This window comes from Heloderma suspectum, chromosome 8 (assembly GCF_057233095.1).
Source record: "Heloderma suspectum isolate Gila_16-S chromosome 8, 16-S_ref, whole genome shotgun sequence".
NCBI lineage: Eukaryota > Metazoa > Chordata > Lepidosauria > Squamata > Helodermatidae > Heloderma > Heloderma suspectum.
In genome coordinates, this window is record NC_139465.1 from 43,749,992 (window position 1) to 43,777,355 (window position 27,364).

Below are 27,364 nucleotides of genomic sequence, written 5' to 3' on the forward strand. Positions count from 1 at the left end.
CTAGGTTCACTCAACATCAAGGTTGAGAATGGGTGAAGTGTGGGTTGTCATTGAACTGTGGGTTGTTGTGTTCTGTGAACCCAGCCATGCCAACAAACCATGAACAACCCACGGTTCACAACCCAACAACAAACCATGGGTTCTCTTCCTGGGCTGTCACGTCAACTGAATCTGGGCAGCATGGCTTGTCCTCAAATGGCCTCTTGTTTCTCCCACGCACAAGCCATGCTGCACGGGTTTGGATGACACAACAAGCCGCGACTGGGCAGGTGATTAGGCGAATGGCATCTGGCATGCACTGTGGCTTAAGCAAGCCACTGCTGCTTGTTTAAGCTGCAGCAATCATGCAAACTGGGCTGTGTTTCCCCTGCGCATCAGTAGCTACCCATGATATGACGTTGGATGGAGAGTTGCACAGCATGATGATGTTGCAGCACAGAAGCACATACAGAGGGTAGAGTGGATGCTGCTGACTGTGACACAAGTCTTCCGTTCCAGTGGCAGGACTATGTTAGCAAAACTAATTTTTGTGTGGTTACTAAGCACGTGTTTTTAACACTAATGTAACAAGCCTGCCTGCTTGGAATGGGTCAAGGGCAAATTCCTGGATTCTCTTGACAGCTGCAGCTGCAGAATGTTCCCATACGTACTGTCTGATCTCATGGGACATCTTGCCATAGCTTCAGGTTTTTTTTTATTTTCCAGCAATGGGAACATTGATTCTAATTTCTGTAGAACATGGGCAGTTAGAAAAAACAAACTAATATTTAAAATCCATAAATTACACAACAAAGATGCACAAAATACATTTTTGTTTTTTTTAAACATTTTTATTGCAATACAGTACAAATTTAAATATAGATTTACATGTATAAATACAAGAAAAATATATAACGAATCCAGTGACACCATTTAAATGAATACAGTACAGATAAACTTGAGGAACAATTACGTTAACAATTTTGGAGTGTCATTTATCTCATATAATCAGCATTGCCATTGTTAAAGTTCATGTTAACACTTTATAAAATTACTAACTAAATACAAAACCTCCCTGTTTAGTAGGCTTTTCTTGCCCAGCAGAATTTCGTGGCTGTCCTCCTTTCCTCTGTCAACGACACCTGAGTTGTTGAGCTAGAAAATAAAAGCAATCGGCTGGGAGAAGCCAACGTGGTGGGGCCCACCCTGCCTTTTTGCAGGTTACTCAGAGGCAGAAAAAACCTTTGTGTTTCTCTCAACCCAGCTTTGAACCTGATTGGCCCGCGTGCTGTGGATGTCCTGTCAGAACTGTCCTACGCACCGATGACCCCAGAGCACTTTCCCTCTCTCTTTTGCAAGGTATGTGACTTTCCAGTTAGCTTAAGAAACCTACATACTTTGCAAGCAGGGCCAACAGATATTTAGGAGGCCTAACTAAATGCAGAGCTTTACACAATGTGCCTCCCTCTGCTCCTGCCCTAGGTTTGAAATCTGCAGGCCCTGCACAGGAAAGCATTAACACAATGTTAATGCTTCATCTTGCAGTTGGATTTGTGCAGTGCAGTTCCGAGGAAGGTTTCCAGGGGGTTGTAATGCGCAGTTGCAGAAATTGGAGCACATCCTTGGTGCGTGTGAGGCAGTGGTTAGACCAATCAGGCTTGGTCAGGGCCTTGTCTGAGCTGAGATCATGTCGTCAGATTCAGCGTATAATCCATGGTGCAAACACAGGGTTCCTCAGAAGACAAACCTACAGGATGAGGGCTGCCTCAAAGTAGGCAGGCTTAGAGTAAGTCTAGTCTTGGTTTCATATCTTGGGCTATTTGCAGCCCTGGGTCATGGTGTTTCCAGACAAAGGGTTGTGCTGCCTCTTCCTCTTGTTTAACTTTGTAATGATTAGACATTCACAACCTGGTATGAGCCCTAGGTGTTTGTTGTTCCTCATTTAAGTTTGCTGAATGACACCAAATGTTTTAGGGTGGTTAAAAAAAAGGGAATTGCAAAGAGCTCTAAAAGAATCTCTCCAAACTGGGGGATTGGGCATCAAAATGACAAATGTAGTTCAGTGTAAGCAAGGGTAAAGTGATGCACGTTTGAGCAAAAACTCCCAACTTCATATATACACTGATGGGATCTGAGCTAGAGGTGACTGACCAAGAAAGAAATCTTGGTGTCGTGGTGAACAGCTCGATGAAAATGTCAACCCAGTGTTGTAGCTGCTGTGAAAAAAGCTAATTCCATGTTAGGAATAATTAGAAAAGGAATTGAAAATAAAACTGTCAATATCATACTGCTCTTATACAAATGTGTGGTGTGACCACACTCAGAGTGCTATATGTACAGTTCTGGTCACCACATCACAAAAAGGATATTGTAGAGTTGGAAAAGGTGCAGAAAAGGGCAACTAAGGGAGCAATCCTATGGCCACTAGTCACCGGCTAGATGGCCATAGGATATCTTGTTTCCTGGGAACCAACCTCGGAGCCCGCGCTCCGAGGTCCGTTCCCAGAGAACTGACTTTTCCCCCCTTCCGCGCTGCCTCGCAGGCAGCATATAGAAGCCCCATGTTTCGCACTCGCCAGAGGAGTGTGGAGTGGCCGAAATGAGGCGTTCTGAGGCGAGGAGGGCAGAAATGCCTGTATGACAGACACATCCTATGTGTGGTACGGTAGCCTCCTCCCCCACTCTGCCCTCCCGCGGCCAGACAGCCGAAAGCGGCTGTCTAGCCAAAAATGCAGGGCAGGAGGAGCATGGAGGGAATGATCCCCTCCCTGCTTCTCTTGCCCTGCATTGGATAGGCGGTTGCCTCTGAGTTTGGAGGCAGCCGCCTATCTGCATAGGATTGCGCCCTTAAGTGATCAAGAGGCTGGAGCAACTCCCCTATGAGGGAAGGTTACAACAGCTGGGATTGTTTAGCTTTTAAAAAAAGTGAGTGAGGGGAGACATGATACAAATGTACAAAATAATGTGTGGTGTGGAGAAAGTGGATAGGGAGACATTTTTTGTCCTCTCCTATAATACTAGAAAGGGGCTGTGGTGGCTTAGTGGTTAAGACGCTGAACTTCAGACTGGAAGGTCGGCAGGACAGCAGTTCGAGACCCGAGTGCTGCGTGATGGAGTGAGCTCCTGTCTTCAGTCCCAGCTCCTGCCAACCTAGCAGTTCGAAAGCAAGAAATTGCAAGTAGATAAATAGGTACCGCCTCGGCGGGAAAGGTAACAGCGTTCCGTGCACCTCGGTGTTCAGTCATGCCGGCCACATGACCACGGAAGCGTCTTCGGACAGCGCTGGCTCTTCAGCTTAGAAACGGGGATGAGCACCGCACCCTAGAGTCGGACACGACTGGTTGGGGACACCTTTACCTTTACCTTTTTATAATACTAGAACCCAATGGGGTCATCCCATGAAGCTGATGGGTGGGAGATTCAGGACAGATAAAAGGAAGAACTTCTTCACACAGCACATAAACTGTGGAATTCACTTCCACATGTTGTGGTGATGGCCACCAAATTGGATGGCTTTAAAAGGGGGTTAGACAAATTCATGGAGGGTAAGGCTATTGGTGGCTACTAGTCCTGATGGCTCTGTGCTACCTCCAGTATTGGAGGCAGGATATCCCTGTATACCAGTTGCTGGGGAACTCAGGTGGGACAGGGAGGGTGCTGTTGCACTCGTGTTTTACTTGTGGGGTTCCCATTAGGCATCTGGTTGGCCACTGTGTGAACAGAACTTTGGACTAAATAGGCCTTTGGTCCAATGCAGTGCAGGTCTCTTCTTATCTTCCAAGTCCCTCCCAATAATGATAATAATAATTTGAGTCTTATATAGTGCTTCAGAGTGTTCAAAGCACTTCACATGCTCGATAATACAACAAGCTGGTAAGGTAGATGGCTCTTGTTTTCTCCCATTTTGTAGATTTGGGGTGAGTGGGGCTGGCCTCAGGCCAGCTTGTCAGGTTTTTATAGCAGAAGTGAGATTTGAACCAGGCCATTCCTGATTCATCGCTCCAGCTCTCTCACCGCTCGGCTGTGCTAGCTTCCTTTCACACTACAGCGGCTTGTTTCACACTCCCAAACAAAGTTTCTCCCAGTATGAGCTATAATGTACATTCTATAATGCTGGTTGGAAAGGCTACAGTAGGACCTCTGATACTCGAAGGCTGTGAGCCAGTTGGGAGTTTCCCTCCTGCCTAATTATAGCAGGATGGTGGCATTGATCATAAACTAGCCAGCCATGAGCAAATTGTAAGAGATGCTTGTGTACACTGCGGAAATATGAGTGGTTTGGAATGCCTGGAGTCATTTTGGCAGGCATATAAAACCTGTGCATTTATTTTTTTCATGTATTTAATGGGTGCACCTTTTTTAGTGTTCCCCTCCTCTCTCCAAAGTACACAACTCTTCTGTCCACAGACAGAGAATCCTGTCTCCATCCTGTGAATGGAGAATGCTTTGGGGCAGAGGAGCCCTTCCAAGTGGGCCTGACCTCTAGCAACCCCCTCCCCCGCCCTTGAAGGCTCTCTAACCATTTTTGCCTCCAAACAAGCAGGAGAAACTTGCATAAGATATTCCAGTTGCCAGCCACTGGCATCAGGAACTTTGGATTTCCAGACAGGATGCATTCCAGCTTCTGCATTTAGGGTTTCAGTCTGTCTCCACTGGCGGAAATGACAGAGCATCTGGGGAAGCGTTCCTAGTTACAGATTCCAGAGGAGCAGCCATGTAAACCTTTTGGCAGTAAAAACAACAACAAAGAGCCTTGTGGCTTAATTTATCTATTTGCTTTGTACCCCACCTTTCCACTAAGAAAATGGTGCTCAGGGCAGCTAACAAGCACAGGAACAATAATAGTACATTCAAAACACAGATTAAAAAATGCAAAAATTACAGAATAAAAACTCCCAACCCAACAGACCAGGTTACATGCTGAAGCGCTGATTGAGGAAGGACAGCAGAGAGGAGGCCAACTGAGCCTCCCTCAGCAGGGAGTTCCAGAGCCTAGAAACCACCACCCAGAAGGCCCTGTCTCGCATTCCCACCAAATATGCCTCCGATGGTTGTGGGACTGAGAGAAGGACTTCCACTGAAGATCTTAAAAAGCAGGCAGGCTCACATGGGAGAAGGTGGTCTCAGGTAGCGTGGTCCCAAGCTGTAGAAGGGCTTTATAGGTCATAACCAGCACTTTGAATTGTGCCTGGAAACAGCTAGTGAAGCTGTTGTAACAAGGGAATCACACACTCCCTGTAAAGCCTTAAAGACTAAGGGCACAATCCTATGCATGCTTAGACAGAAAAAAGTCCTACAACTCCCATATGCTGGCTGGGGAATGCTGGGAATTGTAGGACTTTTTTCTTTCTAAACATGCATTGCATTGCTCCTTAAGACATTCGTTGTGCCGTAAGTGTTCATGGACTAGAGCCAATGTCATAGTCATTGTCAGTTTGTTGGTATACTGCATGTTCTGCTCAAAGAGGATCACAAAACAGTCGCCATAATTATAATTTAGTACAATACACCATTAATTGCAGTTCATTTAAAACATATCAAAATTTAAGCAAGTGCAAGACGTGCCAGCAGGTCAGTTAACAATATCCAGTACCAATAATATCAACTTTAAACTCACATTAAGCATTTCATTCAACTGTTGATATTAAGAGACCTAAAAATAAGGTGTCTTGCCCACATCAAACTAGCAGCAAGAGGGAAAAGGATAAAAGAAAATAGCCACAAAGCATTTCAAGCAGCCTGCTGCAAGCAGCAGAAAGAGACCCTTCTCTCACCAGGGTCCTGTATCCTGAGCCAAGAATGGGCCCCCTCATTTCTCCCACCTGGCACTCTCTTGATAGCAGAGCACCAGGAAAGGCAAGATGGAAGAAGCCTTTCCCTGGGCAGATGTTCCCTAGCTGGAGACACCACAAACTCCCCCCCCCCCCCCACACACACACATTTCTGAGGGATCCTAGGACTAGGTGTGTGCCAAGGTGGGTTGAAGCAGCAGCCTGTCTCTCCCCATGCCCTCAGGTGAGTGCCCCTCATTCGTCAGAGGAGACGCACCTGATAAAGTGGGGTCCAGCTCACGAAAGCTTTAGCCGCAATCAGTGTCTCTGCAATTAAAGGGTCACAAGACTTTTTGTTGTTTCTCACTGAGTCAGTAGCCAACAAGCTGCAGCTTGAATTCTAGACTGGGAGGGTTGAATGTGGGGAGAGGGGGGAGGCTGTTGAATCACATAGTTGAAACAAACCAACTGGATCATCTAGGCTGGTGATTCCAGTGTGTTCCAGAGAGCTCTGTGGTATCTTGGAAGAGTATGGAATGGGGTGGAGTGGGATGAATGGAATGAAACCAGTAATGGTGGACAAACAGAGCTTTCCTGAACTATATCTTGTCCTCCGCTGTTGGTCTTCCCTTGCAATGTGTCGCTGTAAGAGAAGGTTGGGTGCGTTCTCGGACGCAGTCTTGTTTCATATGGACTTACTGTGAAATCCTGCGGGCCTGGCCAGTGTCCTGTGTGAGCTGACTGTGCACCCAGAACAGGGGTGGGAACCTTGTGGTTCTCCAGAAGTTTTGGCCTACCACTCCCATCAGCCCTAGCCAGCATAGCCAGTGGTGAGGGACAATGGGAGTTGGAGGGCCATGTGTTCCCCATCCCTGATGTAGGAAATGCCCCCGAATCCTCTGCAGTGAGGAAGGATTCTTTGGCAGATGAGCCAACAATGTTCCCTGAAGGGAGACTGTCTTGAAAACCACGGATCGACTCCATTCCACACTTGTTGAGGCATCATGTACCGGCCCAGTCTTTTCCTGCAAGACGCCAGCTTCCCAAGCCTGCTGTTTCTGTTGCAGATCTGGTTTTCAGGGTTGGTTCAAGTTCTTTCTCATGTGTAATCACAGTTTGCTTCCCTGCAGTTTAATCCTGCTGCATGTCACCTTGGCCTCAGTGGAGAGAGTGAATGATTGCTCCCCTTCTACTTCTATACTGGGTCTTGTTCTGGATTTCACAAGTGCTGTGCCAACCAGAATCCTCTCCATTTGGCCCCTGTTTCCACAGGAGATGAGCGTGGGTTACGCCAACGGGATCCGTGTCATGAGCATGACACATACTGGAGAGCCGGGATTCATGCTCTACATTCCCATTGAGGTGAGCAGGGCTTGTACTCTGACCAAATGCACCAATTTTGGGGGTCTCTGGGCAGGTGCCATCGAAGAGACCAATTCTCTGCTTTTCCCAAAGGTGGTATAATACGATCCAAAGTCTGCGCTGAAGAGACTTTGCTTAGAGCGAGGGAGTTGAACCTCAGGCCTGCAGGGCCAAATCCTGCCCACCTGGCATCTCAGTCTGGCCCTCTGAGGTTCCCCCAGATGGCCATACCTCTTTTTCCCGACCACCAATCGTTTGGTGTTTTCCCAGATTTTGTACAGTTTCCCCCCGTTCTCCAAGACTGAAATGCTTCTGCTAAGGCTTTAAGCTAAAATATGCCGGGAGGGGGCGTTTTCCCCTTTTGCCACTAGAACGTGGTCCACAAGGGCTTCTCTGAAATGGATTTCGGCCCTTGGACTGAAAGAGGTTCTGCACCCCTACTTTATATACACATACCCCCCTCCTCTGACAAATCCGCTCAAGGGCTTTGTGCAAATTCTGGAAAGAGGGAGAAAATGGAAAACTTGAAAAGACATCTCTGCAAATTGCTGCAGAGGCAGCCCTACCCAGAATGGAAATTCAGTCTCTCAGGGTTGGGTTGGGGATCAAATTGCAAAGAAGTCCCTCTCAGTGAAGATTGATGAAAAAGATGAAGCTGGTTGGATAAAAATGCAGGATGGGGAGATGTTTTACAATTCTGACAGAGGAGGAGGAGGGGAGGGACAGTGGCCCAGAGGAGAAGAATTGCAAAGGGTTTGTCCAAATAAACATTAACTCTAAAGGGGTTCTGCAAACCTGCCTGGGAATGTTGGGAATTGCAGTCGAACACATCTGGAGGGCACCTAGAATAACATATGCTGAACCATCTCATTTGCCCCCCCCCCCCCCCGGCCAAGAGGATGGGTTGATGCTCAGGTGTTTTGCGAATGATCTGATAGATTGCAGTGCGAATGTTTGTGGATGTATATCCCTTTGCTGTATGTTCATATCATATTTGATATGAAAAGCCTGAGTTGTCTCCTGATGTGGCTGGCCAGAGTCTGACCTGAAAATAAACACTTCTAGATTTGCTTACAGGGAGCTTGAAACTGGAGTCCGTACAAGGCTCCTGTTGTCTGTCTGTGGAATCACACGTTGCTTTATGTTGGAGACACGGTTTGCCAAAACAGATTCTCATATGGCTTCCAAGAGCAGCACTGTTGGTGGTGGAGTTATTGGCTGAGAAACTGGGAGGTTCCCTGGAAAATTGCTCAGCTTATATATTCTACTGATTGGATGAATTAGGACTCTTGGGAAAGATGTATTTTTTTAATGTCAAGCTGATTTGGTCGACATTGGATGTGCACATTTCTTACTCAAGAGCATACTAATAAATCCATAACACGTGCTAAGCACGGTTCTTCATGGTGATGGTCTCCTGCAAGCTCCCATAATATGTAACCTAAAAGCAGACTTCTGTACTCCCAGCCCGGCGTAGACTGGTCCAAAAACCTGAGAAATGTATGTATTGCCTTTTCCTGCAATTCAGCATTTTGATTAAAGCCAGCAAAGGTATCTTGAAACCACCAATAGTCTGTGTCTGTCTGCTTGTCTGCAAGTCTGCCATTTTTCATGAGGTGGAGAGGAGGCTCTCTGGAACTGTGACCTTCAGGACTTTGACCAGGGCTGTTGAACCTCAGGCCTGCAGGTCAGATCTGGCCCACCTGGGCTTTCAATCTGGTCATGCCCCTTTCCCTGGACTGCTGATCGGTGGTTCCTGGCTTTTGTTTTCCAGTTTTTTCCCCATTCTAAAAGGTTGAAAAGCCTCTCCTAAGGCTGAGTTACTGGGAGGAAGAGCATTAAGTTAAAATGTGCCAGAATTGTTGGCCCTTCCCCCTTTGCATTTGACTCTACTCTGCCCACCCCTGGAACGTGGCCTCCAAGAACGTCTCCAAAACTGAATTTGGCCCTTGAGCTGAAAGAGGTCCAACACCCATCCCCTACGCCATGGTCATGAACCCTTTTCCCAACATCCTTCACCTAGAGTTGCAGTTGGTGGTAACTTTGGTGGATTGGGGTCATGGGGGTTTTGCTGCATGCCATGTCACTGGCCAAGGGCTGTTGCCGGCTTTCTGCCTCCAGAGTTACAAAGGGTTGCTTCTGGCCACATGTATTTCAATGCCACGTTGTCTTTTCCCCTGCAGTACGCGCTGCATGTGTATAACGAGGTGATGAGCGTGGGGCAGAAGTATGGGATCCGGAACTCCGGCTATTATGCCCTTCGCAGCTTGCGCATTGAGAAGTTTTTTGCCTTCTGGGGCCAAGATCTGGATGCATTCACCACCCCCCTGGAATGTGGGCGCGAGTTCCGGGTTAAACTAGAGAAGGTGTGTGACGGGGCTCGGAGCAGCTCGTGCTGGGCTTGCTGGCGGGAGCATAAAAGCTGGTCTGCCTTGAAACGGAAGCACACCCCAGCTGGACTGCAGCACCGGAGCTGCCTGCCTCGTGGTTGTGTCACTGTCTTGCACGCTTCCTTGCAGAACAGGCACTCGGGCTGGGTGACTCTGTCAGTGTTGATTTCACTCCATTTCTCATTTTCTCACCCACAAGTTAGTTTTTTGACCTGTTTCCTGCATCAGTTTGCAAATTTGGTGAGAAAAGATTCATACATCTGCATGAAGATTCATACACATTTTTGTATGCATGTGTTCTCATATACATAGTATTGATTGCGCTTTTCCTAGCGTGCGCATGTTTTGCAAGCGATTCTACCCTAGTATGCATTTTTGTGCATACTTTGCTCTAATATACACTCTTGTGTGTGCACTTTTGAGTTGTAAATTGCATCACAATATTTTGAAAAGTGTGCATTTTGGTGCCTTAGTTTGTTCATTCTGGTTTCTGTATAGGGTCGAGAGGTGCAAATTGGATACGTTTGGACTGAACAAATTTCTCATCCATCCCTAACGGGCACCTTGTTAGACTTGGAACTGGGTAGTGTGGGTTCAAATCCCACCACAGCCACAAATTCCCTGGGTGGCCTTGGGCAAGCCACTGGTCTCTCTGCTTCAGTTTGCCTTCCACTACATGGGAATAGTAGTTGTTTATTTCACAAACATGATAAGACTTTGCATAGCTGGGGTCTCCAATGTGGTGCCCTGTGGACACCTCTCTTGGCGCCCCCCAGGCTCCCTACCCCTCCTGATATACGTATATATATATTTAAAATTGGGAGGCTGGAATGCTGCAAAGCAAAAGGATGCCCTCCAGTTCTGTCTTTATTTGGGGTCAAAAGAGTTTGTGTTTTGGAGCCCAGACCCCATCTCTGCCTTGGTCGTAGGTTCTTGGGCAAGTTATTTTTCTTTTAGTCTCACCAGTTTGCCTTCGGTGTTTTGTGACACCCCCCCGGCAGTCATTTTGTGAGAGTGCCTGTGACACTCTCTCAACATTCCAAATGTATCCAATGACCCAATAAAGTTGGTGATCCCTGTTGTAAAGCAATACGAATAGCTAGCACTATTGCTATTAATAGCTACTACTATTGCTAATACTAGTAGTATTACCACTATTACGTCATCATCATCATTAATTTATCAATTTTTAGACCATAAGAAACCAAAACAGACTTTGAAATGCAAGCATCATGATAACATATCAGTTAAAATGTTTAAAATCAGAACACAACTACGAATGAGTCTTGATTGTCAGGGTGGCTGACCCTGGGCAGTATCCAGCTGCGTCATTCCGTCAGTGCAAATGATGTTGCGCTTGTGGAAAGTAGGTTCTGAACTATGCGCAAGTTTAGAATCCAGATCAAGCCATGTTTGTGCAAGCATGGTTGCGCAAGCAGTTGTGTGTTATGCTTATGCAACACGTTGTGCATAACTGTTGTGTGATGCATTGTTCAGCCGGTTTGCACAACTGCTTGCACAACCAGCTGCACAACAGAAAGATTCAGCAGAGCTCCGCTTGTGATATTTCAGCTTGTGGAATTACACCATTGGGTACTTCTCCCTGGTTCCTCCTGGTCCTTTGTAAAGAAGCTCCCCACATAACAGGGATGCAGTACCTTGAGCCCAGAGGCCACGTCCAGCCCTTTAGAGTTCCCCACATGGCTCCACCTCTTTGGCCCCACCAAAAGTCGATGTTTTCCCGACTTTTATGCAACTTTCCCCCTAAAGCTAAAAGCTTGAAATGCCTCTCCTAAAGCTTAATTACTAGCAGTGAGAGCTTTAAGCAGACGTATGCTGGTATTTTTGCTCTTTTGGCTCTGCCCCTTTTGCCTCTGGTCCGACCCACCCCTGGAATGTGGCCCTCGGTGAGCTCTCCAGCATGGGATTTGGCCCTTGGGCAGAACGAGGCTCTGCACCCCTGCCATGTAATACGAAACAGGAGCTGCATGCAGCCTGGCTCTTCGACGCTTCAGCAGCTGATTCGTGGGGTGCCAGCCTTCCCCGTCCTCCCTCCATTGACGCCTCTCTCCCTCTCTGCAGGGCACCGACTTCATTGGGCGGGAGGCGCTGCTCCAGCAGAAGCAGGAAGGGGTCTACAAGCGCTTCACCATGTTCATTCTCGAGGATCATGACACGGACCTGGACCTCTGGCCCTGGTGGGGGGAGCCCATCTACCGGAATGGCCACTATGTCGGCAAGACCACCAGCAGCGCCTACAGCTACACGCTGGACCGGCATGTCTGCCTGGGTTTTGTTCAGAACCTGGACCCAGAAACTGGCAAGGAACAGCTGGTGACGCCCGACTTTGTCAACCGGGGCGAATACGAGGTCGATATTGCGGGGCAGCGCTTCCAGGCCAAGGCCAAGCTGTACCCCTTCAGCTCCCTGTTCACGTCGCGCCGGCGCAAGGATGAGTTGGCGCTCGGTGGCTACCAGGGGAAGTAAGGTCCCGGGGCTGACGGAGGGGCTGCAGCTCTGGACACATCGGACTTCGTATAGCTGCCTCCCCCAGTCTTGTACCCTCCAGGTGTGTTGGACTACGACTCCCATCATTCTGCCCAAAGGATGATGGGAGTTTTAGTCCGCCACATCTGGAGGGTACCAGGTGTTGGGGAAGGCTGTTGTATAGTCCCTCTGAGCTGTTACATTTTGTACGTTTTAGCCCCTTTCCTGCCCTTACGTGCATATCTGCCTCTCGCATGACTGGGGCCCTATGTTTGCTGCAGTTGCTGAGCTCCAGGCCAGAAAAGAGCCCTCTGACTTGGCAGGCCCAGACTCTCTCCATATGTGGCAAGCACAGACTCACCTAGCCAGACATGTTCTCAGAATCCGGGCAACGGCCTTGCAGGGCTCGGTGGGGCCACCTGAACCTCGGAATCTCTTCTCTCTTTAGGGCACTTAATTCTGTCACCCATGGGCCAGTGAAGCTCCCACACATGGAACACCCAGCCACCTGCCCCATCTTCACCGTTTGCAGCTTTCCTTCTCGTGTGCTGCCGGTAAGGAGTCTGACTGGCATTGGAAGGAGTTTTACTAGCTCATCTCTGCCTTAGAAGATGGTGCAATCCGTTGGCGGAGGAGGGGAGAGCCGGATTTTGGCAATTCAGTTCAGCCCCTCTGCCAGGCAGCACAGGGTAAGCACATTACAGCAAATCACAGGTCATCGGCATCGTGGAGCCCCCGATGGTGGGATGACAAATCTGTGCTGTTGAGGCAGCAGCTTTGGATCCCCCTTCCCCCCCTTGTGCTCTGTGTGTTTTGTCATTGGGCGGTACCCAGTGCTGCCACAGTGATAGTGTAAACCAATGCTGGTGCTTGCAAGGCAAAGGGGAAAACCTCACCTCCGAAATCCGGTGGCAGATCACTGCTTTTTCCCTTTGCCCAGCAAGCACTGATGCCGTAGCGCTAGTGTTGGTTTGCGCTAGTGCGACGTCATTAGTGCTATTGCTGCACTCACATTGGATGTTGCCCTTTGGTTGGTTGTGCAATATCTGGGGTTTGGGGGCTGGCCAGCCATTAGCCAGGATGTCTCTAGTTGCTTGCAGGGAGCACATCTGCTTCTGTGCCTGACAGTGACCTGCTTCTTACGGAGGCTGATCCCTTGTCTCCCTGTTGTCTCCTTTTCCCCCCATCCACATCTTTGATGGGCACCAGACTGCCTCTACTTGCCCCCCCCCCCTGCATCAACCTCTGCTGCAGCCGCTGAGAGCAGATTTAGAGGCCCTCTCCTGTGAGGACTGTACCATCTCGGGATTCAGGGAGCGCTTGTTTGTGAAGACTTCTGGCCTTCTCACTGACATTGGAATGATTTGGCCACGGGGTTCCTTTCAGGCAAGCAGTTCTCCCTTGAAAGAGAGCACCGAGTTTGAATTCACTCCAGGCTAATCTTATGGCTGTTTGCAACTGACCACTTGGTCCCAACCGCAAACGACTCTGCAGATGGAACCAAACTAAGGAGAAAAGCAGCGTGTCAGGACTTTCGGGTTCTCCCCCCTCTCCTTGTGAGCTGGCTCAGAGTACTTCAGTGTCATTCTTCTCTTTGAAAAACTCGTGGATACTGCTCTGTGTCCTTCTATCCCACCCGCCCCCGGCCGCTTTCCTTTATTCCACCTGCTCCCCAACTTCTCTCTTTTGCCTCGCTGGGTGGCACGATGCACATAACATTGGGGAGCATTATCCCCATTGTATTTTTGCGACTGCTGCCGCTTCTGAGACAAGGTGCTGAGCGCCTCTGCTCTCTCACATTCCCGAGTGGTCAGTCAGCCAAACGACGGGTGAGGGGGCACTCTTAGTTCAAGTTTCTTGTGGGGGGCAGCATGCAAGGTCGGGCCCACCAGGGATGGTCTGCCTGTGCTCTTGCCTCCTCGACAGAGGCAGAACTGCCCCTTGAGCAGAAGCCTTGGGCACCACGTGGCTACATTCTCACGCCTGAGGCCGCCCCCACCCCCGCTGGCCTCCAGGTGTGTCGAGCGGCAACTCGCAGCCATTGGCCACGCAGGCCGGGAGTTCAGGTCCCACACATCTGGAGGGCGCCAAGTTGGGGAAGGCTGCTATGAGGCACGACTCCTGAAATCTCCCCCAACGCAGACTCTGAAGCCCACTGATGGATGGCTGCCCAGGACTTATATGAAGTACGAATGAGGCCAGCCAGACCAACGTGGGAAGGAGAGGAAAAATCAGCATCTCAAGTAGGCAGGCCAAAAAGGAGAAGGGACTCCAGTACCGGGTCACTGTAATGTGGGTCTCTACACATTTCAGAGCAAAAACTTCAGGAGGAAAATGCAAACATTTCAGATGTAAAAAACTTGCTCTCTAAGTAGGTAGAAAATCTTCCAAGATTTCTTCCTCTCTGCACTTGTAAAGAATTGCTGCAACCTTCAGAAGGAGTTTTTATTCTAAAACACATATAACTACACTCAAGGTTTCCACCATCTCTCAGCACTGAAGTTGTCTTCTCCTTTCTGCTTTGCCAGCTGGACCGAAGAAGCCCTTTCTGTGTCTTCTGTGCTCTTATTGTGATGTTTCCCGTTTATCTCATATAGAGATGAGATAAATTTTTTTGCAGGAGTTTAAAGTGGTTTGAAAGAGGGACTGCTACTTGTGGTGTATCCTCATATTCCGTTTTGGTTTCTGGTTAAGCAGGTTTTTGAGGGGGGCAGTATTCTGTCAAAAACCTGCTGGACCAGAGATGACAGCAGGATGGAAGACGTGTGTAAACCAACAGAAAGCAAAGCCTTCTACCACATCACTTTCCAACTCTCCCAATTCTGCATCCAGCTGGCCTCGCACCAGAGGTGGACGCTCTGCACGAAGGAGTTGACTTCTCACAGAGTGGAGGTGTGCGTGTGGGGCTGCTCCCACCTGTAGGCCTTCCTCGTAATACCTGCCAGGCTGTTGGGTGGTCCAGCTGTGTTCCAGGCTGTTGCTCTGCTCCAACCAAAGTAATGAGTTTTGGTCTCAGCTATACATGCTTTGTACCTGCTGTTTTTTTCTGAAAGTGTTTTGGAGGCTTCCTTAACTTGCAGTGACACCCCCCCACACACATTTTCCCTCCTCTCCCCCCAAAATCAGCACCTCAAGAGTCATTCTTCTTTTTAATTCTCAGAAGCACTTTAAACAGGTTATTCGTTTTTGACATTGAATGCAACCCCTGCATGATCACCTGTTCCTTCCAGGAATCAACTCCAAAATTGGTGGGGGTATTTTTTTTTTAGCATCATCCTCATCAGATTAAAAGCTTTTGCCACCATCTCTTCTGTGGAACGGGCGCCAGGGTTCTGAAGCTAAGCAAACCTCTCCTCCAGCGTGCCTTATGCTCATGCATGTTCCCGAACATGGGGTCTCGCCTCCATCCCATCGCCTGCACTTGACTCTTGGCCATCGCAGGGCACCATGGCAGGGTCTTGATCCCTTCTGACTCTTAGGAGGGAGGTGGCGTTAATGGCTACTGCTGTGCCTTTGCAGAGCACGTGTGTCTGGCCTGCAGAAAGCAGGCATGGTTGGAGACCCTGAGCTGCTTTTTCTGACCGAAGCCGGTCATGGGAGCTCCTGGTCTGAAGTGCACGAGGGGGCACCAGCTTCCATCCTGTCCGTGCTGTTCTCCAGCTGAGACGCTGCACCTTCATTGTGTACTGTCTCAGCAGATCTTTCCAGTTCCACTACCTGGTTTGTATATCAATAAAGAGTTGTTTTAACTGCTGTTGCAGTGGAGCCCGTGGGCTGTTTCCGAGGCCTGCCTGGACTCCTGGCTGAGTGCTGGACGTGGCTGCCCAGGCTTGGTGCCGTCCCCTCTTCCTGCCCCATTTGTGCACAAGATAACAGGACGTCTGGGCTGAGTCTCTAGTGCCTTCCATGGCACACCCTCCAACCCCAGCTCGGCACCTTCATATGGGGGCAGGGTACTGGCCAGTTGGGTGTAAGGAGATCAGGAGTGGGGTGTGCTGACCCTGTGTGGTGTGCTGGCTGAGATGGAGCTCGGAAGTCCCTGCCGGGGAACCTTGCCTCAGTCATGAGCCCCAAGAGCTGCCTTCCCCAGCTAGTGCCCTCCAGCTGTCATCAGCCCTAGCCAGAATGGCCAATGATCAGGAATGCTAGGACTTGCCCAAAATGTCTGGAGGGCACCAGGTTGGGGAAGGCTGCACGAGCAGTTCTTTGGCAAGCCGATCTCCCTCAGACCCACGTTGCAGTGCTCGTATAAAGGCTAAATATCCATTTATCAGCGTTCACTATGCTGCTTGTCTCTTCCCACTCCCTACGACAAGATAGCTTTGCAAACTCCCTTACGTTGGCCCGGTCACTCAGAAGTTTAACCCTGGCCCACTGTCTCCCCAGTCCTGTCTGATCTGGCAAGGTCTCGCCAAGCCAGCAATGTGCGCATGGCAGCTCTGCAGCTCCCAAGAGCCTTGTGGGAGTGTGGCTTGGAGCTGTGTGGCTGCACCAGTGAGGCATGTGGGGCTAGTGCTCAAGAGGAGGGGCAGAGGGCAGCGAGATGGACTTCTGGAGACGTCTGCAGCTGCTGCTCAGGGCCAAAACCATTGCCGTGGGGGCTGGGAGAGGGGAATTGTGGGAATGCCCGTGTTGTCCTAATACACCAGCGTTGCACGACGCAAACCTTTGGAAGGGCTGTTTGCGCCTTTTCTCCTGTTGAAGGCAATGCTACTTCTGTCCTTGACCCCATCTCAGAGTAGGCCAGCCCATCTCTGGAAGGGCCTAATGTCAAACTAATTGCAAAAGGAACCAACCCCATCTCACTTGATTCCTCTGCCATGGAGCAAGGGTAGCTCTTGCGTCGAGCTGCATGTATCATGGCTTGACCCATGGCAGCTCATTTCGAAATCTGTGTTTTTATTTATAAACGTTGCCCTTAAAAAAGTCGCACTGAATCTGGACCAACAGACGTCTGAAAGTCAACTGATCCTAGGTCTTTGGGCTCTATATGCAGATATGCACATTTATCATTTTTAATAATAGTGTTTCAATTAACAAATTTATAAATTGGTTGGTCTTTTAAGGAGCCGCAAGCATCTTTGTTGTTTTTACAGAATTACGTGATGTTATCTCAGCGGAAAGTTCAGTGCCTAGGTCACAGAGTGGTGGCCATCTTTGAAATCTCCAATTTTGGAAATGCTTCCGTAATTATAATTTTTTAGATCTGATATGTTCGATACATGGTTTGTACAAATTAAATAAGATGGAGTTGGTTTCTTTTGCAATTAGTTTGATGTCAAACGGTATTATGACTGGATTAAAGAAACCATTTCCCTTACAGGGGCAGGAAAGAGTGGGTCTTGGTCTTGATTTGAAATGGGCAGCAGGGGTTCCACATATCCTGCCCCCCTCAACTGACAGCCCTAGGTCTAATGGCCTTTTTTGCTTTGGGGCCTTTCTCACCTGACAGCACACACAGTTCGCTAGTCAACAAACTTCTCCATGAAACATAACAGTCAAACTTACGTTTTAATGATCGGTATCAACATAGCAAAGGTGACTAATCTTAATACATGTATTTTACATTTTCTACCTGTGGTATTAAGCCAGCACAGGTGCTGATGCTGTTTTATAGCAGATGCAGAATAGCTGCTGTGCCTATTTCTCTGCCCAGAGAGGAATCGCAAGAATCAGAGTCGAAAGCTTATAATAACTTCAGGGAGCTGGAAAAGAGGTGCCTTTCTCTCCAAATTGTGGAGTAAATGTCATCCGGCACACCCTGGTTATACTGTCCGAATACTGCAGCGCTGCATGAACTACCATAGTTACCCCCACCCGCCCACCGAGCCGATATTCCAGTTTCTTCTGGGATCATGCTGACTTGTACTTGCCTACTTGTATTTCTTTAAAAACGGAATCTGGAATCGAGCAACCAGAAATCTTTGTACCGTGGGAAGACTCAGGATACGACCTACATCTTCATCGCTGGAGGCTGCTCACTCTTGCTCACAGTTCAGCTTTCTAACATCACAAAGATTTATGCGCTGGTGTCGCTCCTTCAGAAGCTGGCATTTGGCTTTTGCTTGAGGCAGCATGCTGGAAGATAGGAGTAACACGGAGTAGTCCTTGTTCCGACTCCACTGGCAAAATCAGAGGCACGCTTCATTTTTATTTTTTCTTAATCAGGCTCCAGAACGACAGACAAGTGGATTGTGGTTGCAACTGTGGGCAGCCTGGTTAATACTGCCGCCTCACAGAATCCCACCTCGCCCTTGCCCCAAGCAATCAGGGCTCATGGATGGGGCTGTGCTTTCCAACTATAATGATGCTTTGGGGCTTTCCCAACTTCTGTCAGATGTAGCAGGGAACTGTAGTGTGTCATTCCCTCCCACTGATGGGGGGTATGGGGGGAATCAGTGTACTGCATGGGATCACCCCACTCCAAAAGGCACAGAGTGGTGGATGCATCAAGGGATAGCTTAATTATTCACAGCCCACTTCAGCCCCTCTTGCAGCACACTACTGTGCCACAGACCGAGACCCACATTTCTGCGGGTTCTGTCCATTCTGTGGTCGATGTTCCTCCAGATTCTGTTGGGGCCGGCAAGGACCAGGCTCAAAATTCATACTGGGAAACGAAGACTGTGATCTTGAAGATGTGCTTCCCCAGAAGGATCTTCCGGGCAAATTCGCTCATTTCCAGCTCAGCCTCCAGTGTCGTCGGCCCCACCGCCGGCTGGGTGAGCACCAGCTCCCCTGTGTGCTGGTCGGAGCGCTGCACGGCCAGCTTCCCCTGCCCGTTGCCCCCTAAGATGGCAAAGCGCAGGCTGTCTCCCACGAAGCGGCTGGTGGACATCTTGAAGAGGACCCTGGGCACGCTGCGGTTGGACTGGAGGGGCAAGTAGTGGAACGAGACAGAGTGGGCAGCTCTCTGGCAGGCCTTGCTGTCCATGGGGCAAGGGCTCCGCTCACACTGCCTGTAAGAAGGCAAAGAACGCGCATCCAGTTAGGGAGGCAAAAGTCTCGTGCCGGCCCTAATTGGTTGCACCAGTCAAGCTGAGAGGGGCACAGCATGTCACTCCTTAAAATGGGTGCAGAAGCTCTGCCCCAAGGGCCAGTTCTGGCCACCCAGGGCCCCACAGTTGGTCATGGCCCCTTCCCCTGGCCCCAACCCCCCCTTCCCTCCAAATTCCATTTTGCAAAAGCTTCTGGGTGCTGCATTACAGTGCTGGGTGGGCCCAAAGGCAAAAGGGGCAGGATCAAAAATAACAAGAACACCAGCATATTTTAGCTTAAAGCTTGTACCGTCAGTAGCTAAGCCTTAAGAGAGACATTTCAACCTTTTAGAAGGGTAAGGAAATTGTGCAAAAAATAAGAAACCATCAAGCGATTGGGGAAAGGGGGCTGGGCCAGGGAAGGGGGCGTGGTTGTCTAGGGAACCCCAGAAGGCAGGATTTGGCCCCCAGGTCTGAGGTCCTCCACCGCTGCCCTACGTGAAGCCTGTACCTTGTACTTACAAGGTCGAAGTCTTGACGTAGCTGGTGTTGAGCTGAGCCTTGGGGCATTCGGGCCGCACACAGCGGAAGCCTCCGAAGACGTTGACACAGGTCTGTCCGCGGCTACAGTTGTGTTGGTTCTCAGCACATTCATCCACATCTTGCAAAGACAATGGAGAGATTCACTCTGTTTGCCATGTTGACCTCTAGTCTCAGCCAGGGTGGTCTCAGGCCCTTCTCCCACCTCCATCTGGCAAGCACCAGAGGCCCCGCTCTGCCCTGGGAAGGTGGCATACTAAAAGCTATTGTGTGCTATCGAGGCTGGCCCAAGACATTTTGCCGCCTGAAGCAAAGGACAAGAGGGCGCCCCCTCTCATGCCATGTGCAAAAGCTGACTGGACTGGCAGGTGAATCTGCCTTCAGCACTAATGACGGGACAACAGTCTCCACTGAACCTGAAGGCAGCAGGCTAACTTGAGTTCTCTCCTTGAACACCTTGAGGCTGCCTCCCAGCATCTGCCGCCTGAGGTGCCTGCCTCACCCTGCCTAATGGTAGGGCCGGCCCTGTGTACTTTTGAAGCTGATACTGTACTTTGACCAATGGAAAGGAAATTAATATGTAATTAACATGAATATAAAGCCCAAAGGTGGGGCGTTGGTGCCCCACTGGCTGTAGGAGATACTTGCCGTGATACTCCTCCTAGTCTGCATTCATGTTTAAGATCCCAGCTGTTAGGACATGTCCTATACACTCTGGTAACCTTCACTTCTCCCCTCAAAGCCTTGATTTTCCCCTCTGCCATATCTCAATCAATCCACCACAATCTCAATTTGTTTAATGCATCTAATGGAGTAGGCCGTTGTCTCCAAAATAGGATGGCCAGGGATCCTTCTTTGCAGAGGACAGTCCTCTATTTGAAAGGCTGTTCAGTCTGGGTCTAGTAAAAGATGCAGAACCAGAAGAAGGGTGACCAGGAGCCATGAAGTTGCCCACTGGTACATAGCAGTGCCGACACAGCAGATGAGCGGCACTCAACAGGTCACAGTTTTCCCCACTAGGGTGAGACGTACTGCACTTCTACTTACACTCTAGGAAGTATTCCTACGTTTGCATCTATGCATATAAAGTAGCAAATGCACATTTTCTACAACGCCCTGTCCTCTTTTTGGTGAGCATTTCCTCTTTTGTGGCAAGGCATTAATGGCCACCCTACTCCAAAAGCTTGTGCCACACGAAGAGATCCACCTGCCGTTACATCAAATGGACTGGGACCAACTGAATGGGGCGTCTTCCCCTACCCCTTGGTAATCTTGGAAGGCCCCCGGGCGCCTAACTTCCTTCTAGTGCTAGCAACACCCTTCCTGGAACTGGAGCAACGCTGGTGTGAGGAGCTGAGCTGCTCTGGCACTGGTTGAGGGAATGCTGGAAGGATCCTCTCCTTTGCAGTCTCCCAACTCCGTCCCCAACATTGCAGGTCTTTTTAGAACCCTACTTCAAAGCTGCTTGTGCTAAAAGAGGAGGGAGGGGGGTTTCAAATCCATCAATTAAAGGTTTTATGTTGACGTTTGCTTTCCTATAAGCCCCTCCCAGGGCACTGCCACCATGCACCAGCTAGGCTTAGCATAGGTTCCATGGGTCAAATCCAGCCCCATCCTCCCAACCACCAATCATTGGGTGGTTTCCTGGCTTTTCTGCAGTTTTCCCTCTCCTAAGGCTCTGTTGCCTGGGCCAAATCTGACCGACTAGTGTTCCCCCAGAGGGCCATGTTCGTGTGTGTGTGTGTGTGTGTGTGTCCCCGCCTGCCCACGATCATTTGCTGGTTTCTTGGCTTTGGTGTGATTTCCTCCCCATTCTAAAAGGTTGACGTGCTTCTCCCGAATTGCTTAGGCACTGGCAGGAACTGCTTTAAGCAAAAATAGGCTGGTGTGTTGGCTCCACCCCCTTTGCCTCTGCCCCATTTTGCCTTTGGCTCCACCCACCACTGGACTGTGGCCCCCAAGAGGGTCTCCAGCCTGAATGTGGCCCTGAGGCTGAATGAGGTTCGACACTCCCAGCTTAGAAAGAAGGTCCGTTTGAACTAATGGGAACTTTTTTCTAAGCTTAATTGCTAAGTGGCTGCTGGGGGAGACAACAGAGAAATAAGGGGAGAAAGAGTGAGGAAGGGGTGGCAGAAATAAAATGGGTGGCCCACTACGAACTGCGGCCCCGTTCACCCCGGTCTGCAGCCACTGACATAAAAAAGATCCCCGGCTCCCGGTTAGAAGCTGCGACTCTGTCGGTCGTAAGGATGGGTGCAATGTCCCCTCACCCTGCTTTGCTTCCCCCAGCTCCAACCTTCCTCCCCCCAGCCCCCTGCAAAGGTACTCACCGTTGCATGTATTATGGTCAGTCTGGAGCCGGTAGCCGCTGGGACAGGTGCACCGGTAGGACCCGGGCAGGTTCGCACATTCATGGAGGCAGATGCGGGTGTGGGGGCCGGTCTGGAAGAGCAGGCACTCGTCCACATCTGGAACAGAGGAAGGAGTCTGCTGAGGGGCTGCGGAGGCAGGGAGAGAAGAGGCCTCCAGCCCCTGCTTAGACCATTTGCAGGCCGGAAGCCAGGTGAGGGTGAATTCACACAGGCAGGTTTGCTCAGTGCCCCACGAAGAGGAAAACCATCGAGTGATGCTGCAGCCCAGGGGCCCCACAAATGACCACTCAGAGTGGCAGGTGATGTGGGGAGCGGCAAGCGGGCCAGAAACCAGGCACTGGGCTGGCATTTTTATTTGATTAGACTTTTTCTTCCATTGTGGCATTCCAGGTGGCTACATGTGGTTCCCAGGTGGTCTCCCCTCCAAGCACTGACCAGGCCCACACCTGCTTAGCTTCAGCGAGGTGGCTGCTTCAGGTGCCTTCAGACCACACCCCGGGGCCCACTGGGGCTGATTCAGCTTGCCACAGCAGCCACTTTCTTCTGAATTTTAAAAACATTTTATAGTTGGGCAGGGGGGGAGCTGGGCACATACATGGTCACACATGCTCATATTGTTATTTAACTGTAAAAACAGATTTCCCCTTTCTACAACAAAATGGTGCTAATTCCCAAGTACACAGCCACTAAACTTCAGTTCATCACAGCAGCAGAAACAAGCCTCATTTTAATCCTGTAGCCATGACAGTGCTATGATTTCAGTGAGTTAAGACGTGAAATTGTACCTGCTCAGAGTATTTATTTTTTATCAGGTTTGGCAAACAGTTGCTGGAGGATTTGTTTATGTGTTTGTTCCTCAAAGGTATCAGGTATGCAGAAGCAGTTGTAAAGCACAGAATGGCGCTTGGGATGGGGAGAGACGAGAACCCTGCCTTAAAAGCATTAAGTCCAGTGTCTAAAATCACCTAGGTGCGCCACTGAAGCTGAGCTGAGGCACTCTGGGCTCCCTCGGGTAGAAGATCAGTAATGTGGGCGTCTTTCACGCCACTACTGAACCTCCTCTGGCAGGTTCAGCAGGACGGTGTGTTCTAGGTCATGCAATGCATGCAAGGAGGGCAACGGTGAGGGCCCTGGAGTCTGCTGGGGTGCCCTGGGTTCTGTTGCAGACATGCAGGGATAGTGATCGATGTGTAAAGAGTTCCTCAAAGGCAGCAAGTTTGACGAGGACTCCCTTGGGACTTGGAAGGTGCTGCGGGAGGCAAGACCATTCCCTTTCTGGGGCACACACGGCAGAAGGAATTGCAGTGGGGTTCCCCCTGTTGACCTGCCAGCAGGCCCGGCCCAACGTGGCATGAGGCCGCCACCCACCTGCTTGCCGGTGCTCACCCACACGCACCCGCCGTGGGGCTTCCACGAGAACTTGGCCAAACTCTTGCAAGACTTGGCCCCTGCGATCACGGTAAGGAAAAGCAGCGGCGCGCAGGTTGCTCTGGAGAAATCCGCCAGCTGCTCCCTTCCTGCGGCAAATGCCACAACAGGATAACGGTCCCCAGAGCACCTGCTGGAGGCGGCAGGGAGGCAGCGGCAGGCCCCCTTGGCAGCGTCAGGGGAGCGCAACACTATTTGCCGCTCTTCCCGCTCCGCTGTCTGATGCGGGTGTATGAGCCTGTGCAACGGTAGGGCCGGCCCTGCCTGCCAAGCACCCTTCCCCCCTCCCAGCGCTTACCTTGGCATATGCCTCCTGCCCGCATCTGGAAGCCGGTGTCGCAGCTGCACTGCCGCGAGCCCAGGCGGTTGTCGGCACAGCGGGGCTGGCGGCTAAAGGAAGTGTTACTGAGCGTTGCCCAATCTGTGGTCAAGAGGCAGCTGTCAGTTCATCTTATCGAGTCCAAATAAGTACGTTGGGGGGCGGGAATTAGGGACCCCCCTCCCTGCTAATCCTCACAACGGGCTTCTTATGAGCCCCATATGTTCAGCCTCTAACCAACGCTGCTGGGAAAAAGTGGTGTATCAAAGGCAGGGGTGCATAACCTCTTTCAGCCGAGGGCCGAATTCCATCTCAGAGAAGCTCTCGGGGGCTGCATTCCAGTGGTGGGTGGGGCCAAAGGCAAAAGGGTGTGGCAAAAATACCAGAAATGCCAGTGTATGTTAGCTTAAAGTTTCTACTGCCAGTAACTATGCCTTAGGGGAGGCATTTCAAACTTTTGGAATGGGGAAAAATGTACAAATGCCAGGAAACCACTAAATGATGGATGGGTGGGTGGGGATGGGGGGGGCCAGGGGAAGGGGGCGTGGCCATGCAGAGGCCTGTACAGGGTCCCCAGGAGGGCAGGATTTGGCCCCGGGCCTGAGGTTCAATCTAGGGCATCAGAACTGGCTTGATGTAGGGGTCAGAATTTTGGACAAGACCAGGATGACCCAGTCTAACTCCACTCAGCCATAAAGTTTACTGGGTGACCCAGGGCCATTCACTCTCTCTCAGCCTAACCTACTCCACAGGGATGTTGTGAGGATGCAATGGGGGCGGGGAACCAGTTATGCCACCCTGAGCCTCTTGGAAGAATTGTGGGATATACATGTAAGTAAGTAAGTAAGTAAGTAAGAAAAGAAAGAAAGAAAGGGAGTACCGTGTCAGCAGAACAGAGTGGCCTGATAGAACTGGCTTATCTAGAAGGCCTGGGTCAAGCCCAGTGCTCAGGGATGGCTCTACGATTAGGCAGAGTGAGACAGCTCGTTTTGGGTGTCACAGAAGTACAGCCAATTGTTAGCTACTCAATTTATTATTATTGTAGTAGTGCAAGTCCCGTGTCACCACGGGGGCTAGTAGTATTTCCCTTGCAATTTGAACAACTCCACATTTTAAAAATAAATGTACCACAAATAAACCAACAAAGGTGAAAATGGAAAAAAATGTTCTTTTTTATAAAATCATTTATCTTTTCTTGAAGTTTGAGGTTGAAAACAAGTGATGTAAGATATTTCTTCTCCTTCCGGTGTCCTTTCAGCACTTTCTCCTCACCTTCCCTTCTTCCTACTCTAACTAGCACTAACTGACTTTTCTTCAGCCCCTTTCCCAACATTCTGTGCCTGTCCTTAGAGTGCTGAGCCAATGAAAGAGCTCACAGGAGTAAGCATTATTCTACATGCATACACATACTGTGTCACGTTACATTACATGCACAGTGTGGGGCGTATACATTAACCTCCCCTTGCCTCATCCCTCTCCCTTCCCAAGCTGCCCAAAGCTCAAGCTTTGAACTTTTTCAAAGTTTCAAAATTTTCTGCATGTCTACACTGCTCATGCTTAAGTTTAAACAATAATGAGCAAAATCAATCTGGTAGATCTCTAGTAATAAGCCTTACACAATTGTATTCTTATATAAGATTTTTATTGCCAAGGATGGGGGGAGGCACCTGTGGGGTTTTCTACCTCAGTTATCAAAATAACTTGACCAGCCTTGGGCACTATGCACCTTGGAATGGGTGGGGTGGTGGGGAGAGGGGTGCCATTTGCTGCTCTGCCTCGGGCAGCACAATCTCATGGGCCAGGCCTGCCAGGGCACAGCCAAGGGAGCACACACAGTATCAACTTTCTTACAGCCAGCCATTTTGTTTGCTTGAAGCAGAGGTGTCAAACTTCTTTCAGTCTGAGGACCAAATTCAATCTCAGAGAAGCTCTTAGGGGCTGCAAGTGGTGGGTGGGCAAAAGAGATGGGGCCAAGATACCATAAAAGCCCCCAATGCATTTTAGCTTTAAGCTTTTCCTGCAGGCCTTGGGAGAGGTATTTCAACCTTTTAGAACGAGGGAAAACGGCACAAAAACCAGGAAACCATCAAATGATTGGTGGTTGGGAGAAGGGGGCATGACCTTCTGGGGAACCTTGGAGGGCTGGATTTGGCCCATGGTCGGCACCACATGGCAGCTTCCTCCTACTTACAGGAATAAAGTGGGGCTTGGCAGGTGCTGCCCGACCATCCACTGGGACACACACAGCTGAATTGGTGGGTGCCATCCATGCAGGTCCCGCCATTGGCACAGGGGTTGCTACCACAATAATTCATGCCTGTTAAGGAGGGAAGAGAAGGGGAAAAGATCATTACTAATAAAGATCAATTGATATCGATATCTGGCTCTCTCCTTCTTTACTATGATCCATGGCTTGCTAGAACAACTACACCCTTGCAACCTCACCTGTGCAGGTGTTAAGAAGCCCTGTGCCTACTGCACAGTGCCAGGAGGTAGAACGGGTGCAGAACATTGGCCCGGGGGCCAAATCCAGCCAATGGGAGCTCCCCAGGTGGCCAGGCCTCCTTCCCCTTTCCCCCAACCACCATTTGTTTGGTGGTTTCCTGGCTTTTGTGCCTTTGGCCCTGAAGAGCTTCTCCAGAATTGAATTGTGCCCTTGGACGGAAAGCGTCTGAACACTCCTGAACTAGATCCACTCGAGGGCTGCAATGTTCCAAGCTTTCCCAGGCATTCCGCGGGATCGATCCGAGTCTCTGGGCGCTTCCAGACAAGGCTTTTGTTGCACAATCGCCCTGCCTCGCTCACAGAATTTTATGGGATGTGTTTCCGGATGGCGTCGACTTACATTTGTAACCCTCCCATGTTTTCCCACAGCTTCTTCCATCTTTTTCCTTACCAGAAGAACATCCGCCAAGGAGAGAAAGGTGGCACCACGGGGCAGTGTCTTTTGACTGGCAGCATTAGTAGGAGCACCCTCCTCGACCGGAGATCAGGTGGCTGCCCTGGGCCACCCAGACCTTCATTTTGAGCCCACTTTAGAAGCAGGGCTCTCTATCTATTCCACACGTCCACGGAATTGGAGACTGGGTGCAGAGTTTAGCATCCTGAGGGTCTCATCCTTATTGTTTTAAAACACACGTTTCCAGCCCTTAAGGCTGAAAAGGTGGGGTTGAAAATGCGTGGTGTAAGTCAGGGGTAATCTCAGAAGCCCGGGGAAAGGGTGGGGCTGGGCCTCTGGTGGCCCTGGGGCAGGGGGCGTGCCTTCAGTGGCACTTGCTCTCCTGTGTAGGCTGCACACGTCTCCCGTGACAGGCTAGCCAAGGAACCAGGTGGCCTGTCTGTCTTTTGTCTACCGTCCACAGCAACAATAAAATCGTGTGCTCCAATTTTGCGGTTTTCACCTGGTTTGCCACCAGCTTTTCCTTGGTTCATTATATACCACCCAACTCGTCTGCAGGGTTGTTCCACTGTTGCATTTTTATTGTTCTTTGAATTACTGTCAGCTGTTGGACCCCTTAGAGCTGAAGATATAAACCAGGGGTCTTGAACCGCTTGCAGTCCGAGGGCCAAATTCACCTTTGGAGCTCTCAGGGGCTGCATTCCGGTGGTGGGTGTGGCCAAAGGCAAGAGGGGCGGGGCCAAGCTCCCCCAAACCACCAGCACATTTTAGCCTAAAGCTCTTACTGCCTGTACCTAAGCCTTGGGGGAGGCACTTCAACCTTTTAGAAGGGGAGAACCC

At 50.1% G+C, this 27,364-nt stretch overlaps 2 protein-coding genes across 9 annotated transcripts in view; one reads left to right on the top strand and one right to left on the bottom strand.

The window, feature by feature from the left end:
- PDPR (pyruvate dehydrogenase phosphatase regulatory subunit) overlaps window positions 1-15,743 on the top strand; it is a 42,276-nt gene extending 26,533 nt beyond the window's left edge. For 4 of the 5 annotated variants that reach the window (XM_084812204.1, XM_084812205.1, XM_084812206.1 and 1 more), the window contains 5 exons: window positions 1,244-1,338; window positions 7,023-7,112; window positions 9,296-9,478; window positions 11,585-11,985; window positions 12,438-15,743. In XM_084812204.1, the coding sequence (XP_084668330.1) occupies window positions 1,244-1,338; window positions 7,023-7,112; window positions 9,296-9,478; window positions 11,585-11,985; window positions 12,438-12,597 (929 nt within the window). In that variant the 3' untranslated portion in view covers window positions 12,598-15,743. Of the gene's footprint in view, window positions 1-1,243; window positions 1,339-7,022; window positions 7,113-9,295; window positions 9,479-11,584; window positions 12,077-12,437 lie in introns of those variants that run through there. The other variant, XM_084812208.1, reaches the window with a different exon arrangement.
- A 1,738-nt stretch (window positions 15,744-17,481) lies between these two features.
- The window catches only part of LOC146339120 (fibulin-7-like), a 40,184-nt gene continuing 30,301 nt past the window's right edge, over window positions 17,482-27,364 (bottom strand). For all 4 annotated transcript variants that reach the window (XM_084812213.1, XM_084812210.1, XM_084812211.1 and 1 more), the window contains exons 5-9: window positions 25,817-25,942; window positions 23,605-23,727; window positions 21,837-21,974; window positions 19,489-19,627; window positions 17,482-18,948 (exon numbers count right to left, since the gene is read on the bottom strand). In XM_084812213.1, coding sequence (XP_084668339.1) covers window positions 18,588-18,948; window positions 19,489-19,627; window positions 21,837-21,974; window positions 23,605-23,727; window positions 25,817-25,942 — 887 coding nt within the window. In that variant the 3' untranslated portion in view covers window positions 17,482-18,587. The remainder of the gene's footprint in view (window positions 18,949-19,488; window positions 19,628-21,836; window positions 21,975-23,604; window positions 23,728-25,816; window positions 25,943-27,364) is intronic.